At 28.1% G+C, this 14,950-nt stretch overlaps 1 protein-coding gene across 1 annotated transcript in view; it reads left to right on the top strand.

Annotated features, from left to right (window-relative positions):
• The window catches only part of LOC113371693 (calcitonin gene-related peptide type 1 receptor-like), a 196,694-nt gene that overhangs the window by 173,939 nt on the left and 7,805 nt on the right, over positions 1-14,950 (top strand). Inside the window, exons 6-7 of the mRNA XM_026612345.1 lie at positions 3,673-3,799; positions 6,916-7,136. Of these exons, the coding sequence (XP_026468130.1) occupies positions 3,673-3,799; positions 6,916-7,136 (348 nt within the window). The remainder of the gene's footprint in view (positions 1-3,672; positions 3,800-6,915; positions 7,137-14,950) is intronic.

The following is a 14,950-nucleotide window of genomic DNA, read 5'->3' as shown; positions in this document are numbered from 1 at the left end:
AATCGTTTCAAATTTTATAAAACCTAACAGGAAAAGCCTGAAGATTTTTGAAAGAATTTATTAAGCTTCAACGCCTTCCAAATTTTAGACGTTTCTAGAGACTTTGGGGACATTCAATAACTACGTGATCGATTTTTTAAGAATTTTTGGACCCTCCTTTTTCTTTGGTGATATTTAAAATTACGTCCCTTCCCCCACCAGACATCACATGCATTTTTAGTTGCGAGCAAAAATGGTAATTTTTTTTATATTTTTAAAAAAAAATTGGATTTTTTTTTAAATTCAGGTAAAATGATAACTTACTATACACCTTCCTCCCCCACATCATGTTGCGTAATTTTTTGTTAAACCCTCTCTCCCACTAAAAACCCCACGTGATTAAATGGACGCCCTCTTTAGTGTTCGCTCAGAACAGTTTTAAATAAATAAAGCTGGCTATAAGGTTCTGATCATATTAATTAAATATTTGACAAATGATAGTTATTTATTATTTCTAAATAATTAATTATGAATGATCTATATTTTGAAAATGCATAAAAAATGCACTACGAAAAATCTATGTTATTAAATTTATGTTATTTCAATGGAATATAAAATCTTTGATAAACGCTGATTGATGAAAGTATGAATGAAATTGGTAATCCAAAGCTTTCAATGAATTTTGCGTTGGATTATTAATTAATTCGATGTGTAATAACTAGGTTTTATACAAACATATTTTATAAAATAATTATAAAATTCTAATTTAATATTCGTAATCCATTCAACACCGTGCTATCCGCTTGCATTTGATGTGACACTACCTCATATTCATCGTCAAAGCCTAGGTGAGCGTCTAGTACACATTGATCGTCACAATTCTGACAGTTATTACTTCCGCCACGTAATTTAACACAGTTTCCATAGAATACTTGTTACAATTCTGAATAATTTATCGTGTAATTATCCTTCTACCTACACTGCACGTCATTTTCAATATGTTCGCCTTTTACAATTTCCATGTACCTATTCTCTTTTTTAAATGTCACTGTTGTAAAAAACGTACATATTGTTCTATAGCATATGTATATAAAAAATTAAAATATTTATATACATATATTTTAATATGACAGTATAAATAGTGCATTCTTTTTTGCACTATTCATTAAATAATATTAAATTTACAATCCCAGTGCCCCATAACGTTTATATAGGTTCGTTCCACATGGGTTTTACCATATCCAATACAGTTAGATATTTATTTGATTTTGCAATCTATATCGAGTACAGAAAGCAATATTGAAAATTTAATGAAAAATACTTTTTCATACCCAAACACATGAAAACTTTATATTACTTTTATAATGTGATTTACCTATAAGCTGCATTGCAATCGGATTTTTCTCTACGGCTATCTGCAGATTCTAATCTACAGCAAAAGTTGTTTGAAATATGATATTTTATGTCAGAACATATATTTTCAAAAGCATTTGTTGCTGCCGAATTAATTCAAAGTTATTTCAGAGCTATTGATACTTGTTCCAATCAATGGCACTAATGTTGAATGAGGAATATATATACATTTAGAGTATTTTCTATTATTAAATAGTTTATTTCAAACGACAGCTGCTCTTTTGTCTTGTTCAGATGCTTTTGGAAAATAGATTTTTATAGTTTCACGTCAAAGGTAACACGACCGCGAAATGATTCATGTAGCTATAAAATTCACAACAAAGATATATGATGGTAGTTCTTGCCTTTTTTCTTTGTTCATTTTTAATTAAAAACGTGCAAAGTTAAGCTCATGTTTGGGGTAATAAATATTTTAAAACAATATCATTTTTTAAAAAATTGCACATTTTGCAATGTGGAACTTTTCTTCAAATATTATTATTATTATCATTATTGACTCACTAGCTCTTACTTAAATACTAAAAAAGCTCTTATTTAATAGAAAAATAGATATATTTGTTGTATTTCATTAAAACTGTTTAAAATTGTGAAAATTTATATTATATAGATATTGATATTTCATTACAATCATTTGATATCATAAATTACTAATAAATTTTGTTATTACAAAATCAACTGTGAAGAAAAAAGTTAGGCTTTATGTTCTGGTCTGAGTACTCATTGACAAATATCTAATACCGTTTATAATAGGTTTTAAACAACATTACCTATGATTATTTCAAAACAAAAAAATCATTACAACTTAAATAAAGCAATATTTTTAGGATAAAAGCTAACTATAAAATTGAACACAACAAAACTTGTTTACACGACAAAGCTTGTTTTGTTTCTTTTGCTCTTACTAGTGTTATATTTAAAAAATATCACAATTTAATTAAAACAGGTCAATCAAATTATATAAGGTCAATCGCAAATTTAAAATTGATTACTATATAAATAATACATTCAATTTAAATACAGATTTATTTGCATCCCATATGCATCCCTAAAACTATGTTTGGATATATATGTAAAAGATATGCAAGGGATATAAATAAATAAAATACATAATATATATATATATATATATATATATATAATTTAGAAATATGAACAAACAACGCTTTTTTGCACCATTTATTAAATAATAATTTTACAAACGTTTCGAGACTAGGTTTGTCTCATCATCAGTGTGTTATAATTTAAAATCTAAAATATGGAAAAATAAATTAGCATTATGAAAGTGCTGCAACATATTGTTTCCTGACACCAGTTTACATTCAGCAGGTATCTTTAATAAGGATTTCCAATTTGTACATATGATGAACTTATTTTTATGCAAACTATTATTACTTCTCAGACATTACAAATATAAAGTGTATGTGAAATAATGTATTTTAGGAAGATGGTTCTACGAGCATTTTGGGAATGTCTGAAGCATTTTCAGCAAGAAAGGAAGACTAATTTTCTAACTAGTTCTAAACAGAACTAATAACATGCTTTTGTGGTAACATGTTTTTATTCTACATCAGTACCTTTACTTAATGACTTACTTATAGGTAACAAAAATCAGGGACATTAGGTATATGCTTCCAATTATTACATAATGGTAATTTAGATTTTCATGTTTTAGATTTCAAATTATAACACACTGATGATGAGACAAACCTAGTCTCGAAACGTTTGTAAATTTATTATTTAATAAATAGTGCAAAAAAGAGTGTTGTTTGTTCATATTTCTAAATTAATATCTATCTACTCAGAATACATTGGCTATATATAAATATATATATATATATATATATATATATATATATATGGGTGTTCTGAAAACTTTCTGAACTCAACAAACTTTTCACCAGTTTTCATGTATGTTTATATGCTCAGTCAAACCTGTTGTTGTGCGATCCTTTTTTATGCAATTTAGTTTTTGTGCGATTTTTGCCAGATATTCTTGAACATGCTGAACATAAATTATTCAAATTCAATTTTTGACAAATACAACTATTTAAAACATAGGGAAGACAAAAACAATTTGGTTTAGAAAAGTTTATATTATTTATTTGGGAGTTTGCATACAAACTATTTGAGAGCTGCTATTTTGCACAGCCGACAGTATATATGCTGGAAAGCCTGAATTCCAATATATTAGAATTTCCATTCAACAAGTGAGCAGGAGCTCCACAAAATGCGTCGTTTTATCATGGGTTTTATTTGATCGCATTACTGAATTGTTTTCAGATCGCTGCGCTGCGCCAGAATCACGATGCACATGAATTTATTCGCCTCTTTCGGCTTGAATAACGCCCTTTGGCTACTCTGGTACAGAACCGTCGTCGCAGATCCTCAGGTTATCATCGACAACGGGGTAAGTCACCTAAATAATAATTAATCTAAATTATAATATATATTTGATTTGATTATTCTTTAACACGTTAACCGTCATGTCAGTCCAATGTGTCGGAAGCTAAGAAGTTCCACATTAGCCATGTTATACATATATACCTGCCATTTGGTGCAAAGTCACGTCAATAGCCACGGCAGTATGTTTTGAAAGCTTTGCCTAATAGGAACAAAACCTGAAAACTTTGTTCAAAAAAATTTGCCAGACATATAAAACTGATACGGCTTGTCGAGAAAAATAAATTTAATATAGGTCAATGTCAGTTATATATGATTTTTTGCAAAAATATTATTTTTTATACATTAAGCTTCCTTGGTACATTTTAAACTAAATTATCTAATAAAGTTACCATGGACTATGTGGCAATATTTCTGATATCGAGGCGAATAACGTAACACGAGATCAACAAGAGATGAGAAAAATACATTGATTTCACCTATAATAAGCTAGTTGTTTAATTTCACAGGGAACCAATATATTGTATTTACCAGCATAATTCTATTCTGAAAAATGTAGCATTATCATGTACCTTAAAATCGTCTGTACTCCTTTTCTTTTTAATTTTTTTTATTTACATTTTATTTAATAAAATATTAAATACATATGTTTTTTGTTTTGGTTGCCTACGGCTGTTTCTGATTACTACTTCACTTTATCAACGAATAGCAAAGCTTTGTATTTCTTATGATTGCAAAACAAATAGAGAAAGTTGTTGTTTTCACAAAATGATAATAATTCATGTTACTTCTCTTGAATTTAGACGCATTTCATAAACAGTAGTTTTTCATAATGAACATGCAGAATGTTTTCAAGACTTAATACAATTTACTAACGTTTATATTTGTCCATTGCTAAATTGATTCTAATCAATAATTAGAAATATTTTTTTTAATGAAGATAATTATTATCATTTCACCATTGAGTAGTCAATTTTTATTTATTGCTATAACGTTATTACCAATATCGTCTAAATTAAATCTACAAATGATATGACACTATTTATTCAAACATTTATTATGATGGCAAGACATATAGATTCTGCAATTGATGATAATTTATATTACTTCTTTGGGAAATGTATGTATTTTATTAGAATAATGGATATTTATCGAATTTTTGAATTATTTTCGTACATAAATAGTGAAATATTTATTGTCAATTAAGGACTATGTAATAAATATATATTTCATTAAAATTTAATTTAGTGATTTTTTTGTTATATACGCTTTAGGTTGCCTATTAAGAAATATTATGAATCCATTTACTTCTTAAATTTATAGATTTTCAAAGGAAATTCCGATGGTTTGTTGGTTTCATTTCTTTCAAAAGGGTTCTCTTAAACTTACCTGGATACAGAATTAATTTCCGGAAACTTAGAAAAATGTCCAAACGCAAAGATCATAACGTGGCGATGTTGCTTTCATATCTCCTAATGTTTGTTTATTATTTATTTTATTCGCCATCGCAAAGTTGTTGCGATGTTGAATCTTGCAATGATTACATAAGAAAATAAGATTTTGAATTTTCATATTCGCGCTGCATTGCTGATAGTTATAATGCAATTTTACCTCCATGTGCTCTTTAACTAAAATTTTCTTTTGATGTTATCTTTTACTTCTGCAATATTTTTCTTCTATTTGGATACGTAACGAGTTCGACGGAAATATGAAAGTAGGAAAATTCTACGAAGGATGCACTAGTACAATTTCTTCTAGCGCGTGTAAAACACCAACTTTTTTTTAAGAATAATATATATATATATATATATATATATATATATATATATATATATATATATATATATATATATATAATATATAATATAAACTACTATATTTGAATTGAAAATTTGAATTTGAATATGACATACGTTGAATTTTTGTAAAATTTGTCCAAAAAAAATGAAAAGTAATCTTCATGATAATATGGTACGGTACAATGATAATTTTTCAAAATCGAATGAAATTTACAGATCTTTATATAAAATCAAAAAATTGATTGTTACCTAGACTAAATTAGCTTATCAAATAATCTATTATGTATGCAACACTTGATTGCACAGCAAATCCATAGCTTTTTGAAAGTTCGTTACTACCAACTCATATGAACATAGACCCCTAACATAGTACTACCACAACATTTGTTTTTTATCCAAGAATTAGACCCTAAATTTGTAATTTGATTGGACAAATGTAAGTTTATTTTATACATAGTTAGCATTAGGATATAAGCTGTGATATTTTAACTGTTTATGTCTTATTACACTGAGTGTTTCGAATAAGAATAAAAAAATATTTTTAAACAGATTTGTTATTTTTAAAATGATCTTTAAATATCAACGCGACATGAAAAAATAGGTCCTACTTAAAAATAGATTGTAAAAAAGTGTTTTCATTTACAGTTTCATTTTAAAAATTATGAGTTTATAAGGTACTTCTTTCAATTCTTTGGAGATTATTATCGAATTTTTCAGTACAAGGAATTGAAGAACTATTTATAAATGGTAAAAAGAATTTTCTATATTCCCAAAAATCCTTAACTGTATCTGATAAATCAAATCAAAGGTCAATAATAAACATTTTAAAATTTATTTTATGGTCAAATTCATTGATAAAAAATAAATCAGGCAAACAGCAAAAACTGATTTATATATAAACAAAGACATTATAATATTTAGAGTAGAGCAATCTATCAAATAATTTATATTTCATGGCTTCTAGTATTTAATATTGCTTGGAAATTTATATTATTAATGTGCAATGAGGAATGCTTATAAATAATTTTATATATTTAGGTACGAAAAAAAAACTTGGATTGAATTATATCATTCTAGAAATTAGTGATCCTCAATGGAGGGTAATCTACCAAGCCAATTTTTTATACTCACTACTTGGGTTAAATACTTATACAAATAGCTATAGAACAAGAACATGTTCTGATTGCTGTTCAACAATGTCAATTTTTATCCATAACAATGAATTTTATTAAACATTTAATTTTGAATGCTCTTAAATTTCAGAAATATGTAAACTTATAACTTATTAGAATGTTTCCAAATCAATCTCTGTTTTCTTCCTCAGATTGGCTGTCGAGTTTTGCACGTGATCCTCCACTACTTCCTCCTGACGAACTATTCCTGGATGGCTATGGAAGGCCTGTATCTCCATACCGTCCTGGTGTCGGCGTTCGCCAGCGAGCGTAAATTATTACACTATCTGATACCCTTGGGCTGGACGGCTCCTGGGATTGTCATAACATTGTATGCGGCACTTAGATCACAATCTCCGCCGGACACGGAACAGTGAGTGAATATTCCTTGCAATAATATTAATATAATCGATTGTGCCAAGGGGGAATACATAGTTGGATATGATAGTTAAGGAATTTAATTGGTAAGATAGATTGTGATTAAGATGACACCATAAAGGACAATGGATTTGTTCTTACATATCATCAATTGACCTAAATTGATATGTGGCACCAGTACTAAATTAGTATTCTCCTCTTCGTCTTTCTTTTGATATATTACAAGGAAATAGTGTTCAAGATTTGCATATCGGCAAGTTGCACTTTCAGTCAATATGAATTTCGAGAGAATTATCTTACACGTTGATGCAAATTAGCAACAAATACTAAATTTGTATTGTACATTTCGAGCCCTTTCAAATGATATATCACATGCAAATTAGAGTTCGATAATTGCCTTTAGGCAAGTTGCACTTTCATATCAACTGAACTGATTTTAACTTTTAGTTAAAGTGATTTAGTTACTACAAATGATTGATAATATAAAATCGGTTAATAAAATGATGAAATTACGAAATACATGTTTGAGGTAGGATTGCAAAAATTTAGGGTTTCTTGATTTGATGTATTTTTAAATACCGAAAAACATACCAATGAACCAGATTATTATGTCTGAACATTACTTATAATTGATGTGATATTTTTCAAATTTCATGTTTGATAATTATAGTACTCGACTCATTACCATATCACATTCTGTTCATCATTGATATGAATTTCATGAACACTCGTTTATATATGTAAAATCTTGGCGAGCTTGATAATCAAGTAAAAAAAGGGAAGATATAGATATCTAAGCATATTTATTATTCACACGTTTTGACATAAAATTATGCGGCATTGTCAGAGGATACCACATATCACCAAAGGGGGGGGTCCTAAAATCCTTAAAAAATCGATCACGTGATTAACGCTTTAAGGATAAATATATCGTTCCTATCTAATTTGCACTTAATACTACAACTATCAGTACTTTTTAAATCATTTTTTTTGTACGAATGATTTTATACGCGTCTTTTTTCATTATTTCGGGTTTTTAAGATTGTTAGTATCTTTTACGTCTGTGCACCGAAGAAGGGTCAAATGTGAACTCGAAACGTATGCATGACTTATTAAACAAAATTTAGACAAAACTTTTCAATAGATTTTTAATTGTCGTATTAGAGTCTGTTTAAAAACTAGTATATACAGAAAGTGAGATCTATCTCGATCTATCTCAAGCTAACTTACCTTATAAATTTTTTTTTATCTCGCCTAAGTTTTGTTTACATATGCTCTGAGAATTTATTTTAAATATGTGGTTTTGATTAAAAGTGTTTCAGCACTCACTCTTAATTAGATTTATTCGCAGAGAAAAGATTAATCGTATAAGAGCTAATACCTAATTTGAAACGTCGATGTTTTATGACCAAATTAATTTAAAATGCCAATAGTCGTAAAATTGGGTCATGTGCTAAAATACTCATTGATATTCTGTGATTGTTTTGTTAACTCAGAGGAATTACAAATTTATTTTATTTTATTTTACACCCAAAAAGCAATTAATTTTAAAAAATCCTTGCATTTTGAGAAAAAAATAAAATATAACATGTATGTCTACTATTTAAAATTCATCGAACCTTTACATCTAAACTTCCTGCAAATAAGTATTTTCTAAATATATAACATGATACGTTGAAGTGAAAACCTTCAATAGGTTTAAAGTTAATAAAAGCAAAACTATGTGAAGGAGAATCAGCGTAGATTGTGGTAAACATGGCCAGTGTACAGTGCAAAATTTACAAAGATCCCTTTTTGTGTCAAGTTTAATTAAATTCTGTTTATACGCATAAACTGCCCATGCAGCAGCAATTCGATCTGCTCCAAAGCACGGCGGGATCAAAAACTAAAACTCATTTGTGACACATTCTATAATGTGGAAATGCTTGACCAAAATTCGGTGGTAAATATTTGATTTATACCACATACATAGTGTAGTTTAACAAATCCGTATATTTATACATAGATATATGTATAGAATATGAGTTGAAATCCAAAACTCGTGAACATAGAGATTCCAAAGTGGATTGTAATGATTGTGATTGTTGCTATATTGGAAAAGGTTGTCAATATATTTCTAATAATAAGAGTAAACTTATAAATACATTCATATTCTAATAACATTATACAAAATTTCTCTTAAATGTTTCTTTGAGAACACTTTTAATACCAATCATTCGACCATCCTTTATAATAAAAAATGACCTTAAAAGTTAAAAATATCAGTTACATTATGAAATTTAAATACGTTGATTGTAGTTGAGATGTGATGAATATAGTAAATTTGATGATAATGAATTTCATTTGCTATGTTATAATTTTATTCATTGAAAACCTAATGAGCATAATTAAATTTTCCACCAAAACCCACGCATTTAAACCTTTATCTTATTCTCATTCACGGTGTATATGTAAGTATGAATTTATAAAGGCGCATATATTTTATGTGTTTCGTGTCACGTATTTTATTACATATATAAGTTACATATATTGAGATTTATGCTTGTCGTATGTCAAATTTACATTTTGGATGATTCATATACCTACATATGTGGATTAAAATAAACATACAATATGTCTATAATTTTGTATAAATTTTATTTTTATCTGGTGTTTTATTTATATAAACGTTTAAACCAATTAACTACTTAAAATAATATACATCAAACGAAATTATGTAAACTATTGATGGGAATCTGTTAATATACAGTATGGGATAATAAATTCTAACCGTCGAAATAAATTGCGATAAAATGTATATTTTAGGATCAGTTTTGAAGATCAACTTCTTGGATATAGTATAAATTAATAATTAAAATGTTGTTACTATGTTTACAATTAATAGTCATTATTAATTCAAGCTGGTAAATTAATTAATTCTGTTCTAATTGCGGTAACCTTATAATTTATTACAAAAGTACTGATGTTCACTGGTTTGATGGCATTGAGCAATCATCTATCTTAATACATCATGGTCAATAAATAGATCTAATAGAATGTCTCGTCTCGTACAAAATCAATCAATTTCTTATAAACCAAGTGTTGCTGGAGATAAAGTTCTAGTAACGTCTGTCCACAAATTGATCAAATTTATGACATAAATCATGAATCGTCCTCAACCTAGATACAATTAAATATTAACATGGTAAAAGAATTTTTGTTTCCTAATGAGCATTACTAATTAATTAGTTTACCATATTTTAAAAGTCTCTTACTAGAATCTAAACCAACAGTTTGCATCATATTCGCAATCAACTGAACAAACAATGTGGAACTAAAATAATTAGAAAAAATAAAATTCCAAGATTGCATATGTCAACAAAAGCGTTACTTTATGAGGTAGACCTATAAAGTTTCTTGTAAACATTTTGTCAAGCGTATTCATAATAACGAACTGAAAATTATGTTAATCGACATTTAATTTGCCATTAAAAAAACGCTAAATGGTTTTATTCGCCAGTTCACGCATAATATTCATTGTGAAATTCTCTTGTTTATAAACTAGTATCTGGTCAGGCGTGTTTTGTTTAAATTGTTTACATACTTATTATGTAATTATTTACATTATTAAAATTAGTTTGAATAATATCTCTTCACTAAAAATAGCAAAACATTTACTTGTCTGATAGACATAAAAATAGTTTATATTCAGCAGCCTTATTAACTTAATAAAACTATAGAGATAATATACTATAAATATTAAAAATACTAGTTTCAAAGATAGATATAAATAATAAAAATACTAATGTGTGATTATATAATCTATTTATTATAAATAAAACCTTTACTTCTAGTTGCCCTATTTATATTAAAAATAAGAACTATATTACTCCATGATACGAGGTTCTGTACTGTGGTAATATATATTTTTTTGATAGCACGAATAACAACAACAGAAATAAACAAAGATAGCAATTATTTAAAAAAATGCAAATGTGCACTGATTATTTTGTGTTAGGATAAAAAAGAAATCCATTGACCATCTAGAGGTCTAGACATTTTTTTACACATGACAGTCAGTATTTAATTGCGTTTTTTAATAATAGTTACTCTTATCGTTATTTCTGTTGTTGTTTGTTAAGTCAAAAACGTATAATACCATAGTACTCATTCTCATACTAGAGAGTATTAGTGTTGTTATTTTTGATACAATGATATCTACATATATATAAAAATAAATCGGGTTCTCCTTCCTGACTATTTAACTCCAGAACGCACGAACCGATTTCGACAATTTTGCATTCGTTGGTAAGGGTTCGGGATCCGCAAGGTTTATAGCTAAGAATGGTGCATTAGTGGTGCATGACATCGTGCCTTAATGCAAATTGCTGGAACTTCAGGCACCGTAATTAAAAATTCGAGTAATTACATTAGTGAGAATTATCAGAATTATGTTTGGTTAAGTCAACGAGCAATTCTTGCCGCAAAGAATAATGATGTACACGCACTGAATTTCACCATTCAATCAAAAATTGCTGGCGATTTGGTGACATACCAATGATTCCGACTGGTCTTCCATTTGACTTCAAACAATTACAATTTCCAGTTCGCCTTGCGTTTGCAATGACAATTAACAAGTCGCAAGGTCAATCGCTTAGTGTTTGCGGGATAAATTTCAGATAGATTATTTCGAAAATCATTGTTTTTCACATGGGCAGTTATACGTTGCCTGTTCACGAGTTGGAAAACCATTCGCTTTGTTTGTGTTAACATCAGACCAAAAAACAAAAAATGTGGTTTACTAAAGTGCACTTCAATGAAACGGATAATTTGCGGATTCACTTTCATTTACTTAGAGAAGTTCAACTAAAAACACTTCATTTTTGTAATCGAAATAATTCATTTATTACTGTTGTGTAATAAAATCAAATTTTTCCTTTTCAAATATAAAACACAAAAAAATTCTTCATCTTTCTCGCGAAACCATCTGGTGACGAAACGGAGTTCGTCGGGTTTGCTAGTTTTATATATAATGATATTAGGATCCAAAAGTTAGGAATAATTGAATAATATTCTTTACTTTAAAACAAAATAATTTTTTCATGGCTCACTAAATAATTCAATTGACTTTTTTTCTGATCCAATAGAATTCGATGGGTCGACCCTTTTAATTTGTTTTCAATGTCGGTGGAGGCTCATTACGCCGATTAATATTTCAATATTCTTAATAAGGAAAAGATGAATATTATGTGGAATAATCCTTATGACGGGTTATACTATAAAATTGCTTCTAAATATTTAAACCGTTAAACAAACTCGTGCGTACCGCATTAAAAATGAGCAGACGGCTATTTTAAAACGCATAAGCCGCCGAGTGTACATAATAAAGCAGGCGACGGACGTACCCGTATTAGACAAGATGAAACACGGAAAAAATCTCGAGAGACATACCACTTGGACTAAACCCTGTTAATATTTGATTCAGCCAACGTCGAGGGAAAACTGCACGATAAATACAGTTTACTTGGCTGCTTTACTTTCGTGTTGCTTGGACTTTAGACATTCAAGTACATACATATGTATCCAGAAAAGAAAAACCGACGTGAAGTCATGAAAAATTAATTATTCTGGTAAAATCTCTATCGTTTCTTTTTAGAATGAAATAAGATAGTTTTATTCTTCTTGCATGTAATGGTAAAAAGGTAACAACCAAATATATTTTTTAAGTAAAACTTCTTTAGGCGCGACTAGAGTGTAAATCCGTACAAATACAACCGAAATGCGTTAAGGCAGACTGTGCGTCATTTGCTTTCGATGAAATCATTTCTATATACGGGTCGATTGTGATTAGTCGTCGTATATGTGAATAGTCGTTGAATTGTCGTTGTATGCGTACCGGTATCAACGTTGTATGCTTACCGATATCAACAAGGTAATCGGCATAGATAAATAAACATTTCAAAGTTACATCGTAGTACAAATCTTGATTTAATGAAAAATGCCTGAATCAGAAAAATATTTCACCCTGTTTCTTGAAAATATTGATTAATAAGATTAATGGTTAGTAGGTCTATTGATTAGAAATTATTTCTATATTATTCATAGTTTCTATAAATCTTTGAAGTTATTAATATGAAAAATATTCTTTAGGCAAGACATATATTACAGTTGTTCAAAGAATGAGATTATATCGCCAACGAAAAAGTAAACAAAGTACCAACAGTCAATGAACGTATGTTAATTTTAATTACATGAAGTTCTACAAACACAATTACATGATGAGTGAAGTTGCTAAAGCAATATTTATTTAGGCGTTGTTTAATATAATGCACTGTGTGAATGAGTATTATAGAATTTATTAATCAGCAATTACTTTATTTCACTAATAAAGGTTCATTTCTAAATGCTAATTACAATGACAAACCGATCATGTCAAATTTGAAGTATGACTTTAAGTACATTATTAACTTCCCGTACGGTAAGCTATAGTAATCGCAAAAAAATCGAAAATGAAAATTATTATACATCTTTACATTTCAGAGGTTTCTCAACATTTTGGCATACCTTACAAAAAATAGGTGTACGTGTGCGGATACAAATTTTCGGTTGACACTATAATAAATGTGTGCATCACAAGTTTTACCATATTACTAATAAACATTATTCAAAATTGTTATATGATGTATTTGTTTTTACTTAAATGTCATCTTGTACAGTAGCAAATAAGTTTTACTTCAATCGCGTGTGAATCAAACACACTCTTTTTTTTAATTTTTATAAATATAATTACTTTTGGAAAGGATCTAGTCATTTTATTGGTTAGTATTGTTGGTGACATGGTATTGTAATATTACATAACGGTATACATTTGAAATTTGAAATTCGGGTTAGGAAATTAAGTAAAAATTTATATTAAAATAATATATAAACTCTGCATAATCAATCGTAAATTATACTTAAGTCTATGATGTTCTTTTATACTTGAGTTGGTTGACTTTTTAGTCTTGATTGCAAATCTTTTTTCTCTGTCAATTTATAAAAATTAGTGCATTTATGAACTAGTCAATTTCGAATATATCTAGGCGCTTTTAATGTAGATTTCATTTGGTTTTGAAATTTCTGGAAAATATTTATCTTGATTATAATATTATAGTATTTTATATAGCATAGACTATAGAATAGTATAGGAATATAGTATTTCAAACATTGTATTATTATTACATGCTTAATTACATAAATTGTTTTTGTCTTCGTCTTAGCCGGAATTACTAGTTTGATACGATTTTATCCTATACAAGTAATAGTGCAAATGCACTTAGAAAAGCCAAGAAAAGTTTTAGGAGAAGTACAATTTGTAAATTTTCATTCTCAAGCGAACACCAGCTATTGCCAAAATCCATTAAGAACTAATTTACGAATTTTATTTCTCTTCAAAGGAAATACGCCAATTTTACAATTTATGTTCTGCAATTTTTTCCTTCTTGGCATCGACAATGCTCGAAAAACATATTTTTGGCCATGATATTTTTGTTCGAAATAATTCGTTTTTGTATATTGATTTATTGCACTTCATAGATTTATGTAGGAGGAAATAAAATATATTTAAAGCACAAGTAGGTTATACAATGATGTGTAAATATTAATAATATTATTGCAATGATAAACGAGTGTAAATATGCAATGGTTTATATGAACAATCATAAAGCTTCAGTGTTGTAATGAATCAAAATAATATGAAACAGTATTTATCTTTCTATTTGCATTTTAGTAATTTTATATTGTAATTAATAAAATAAAATGTGTAGTCGTTTCTTCAATTTATTATCACAT

Source organism: Ctenocephalides felis, unplaced genomic scaffold, assembly GCF_003426905.1.
Source record: "Ctenocephalides felis isolate EL2017-DRISC unplaced genomic scaffold, ASM342690v1 CF-g0.4_SCAFFOLD_01492, whole genome shotgun sequence".
Lineage (NCBI taxonomy): Eukaryota > Metazoa > Arthropoda > Insecta > Siphonaptera > Pulicidae > Ctenocephalides > Ctenocephalides felis.
This window is presented reverse-complemented; position numbering and strand designations above follow the sequence as displayed.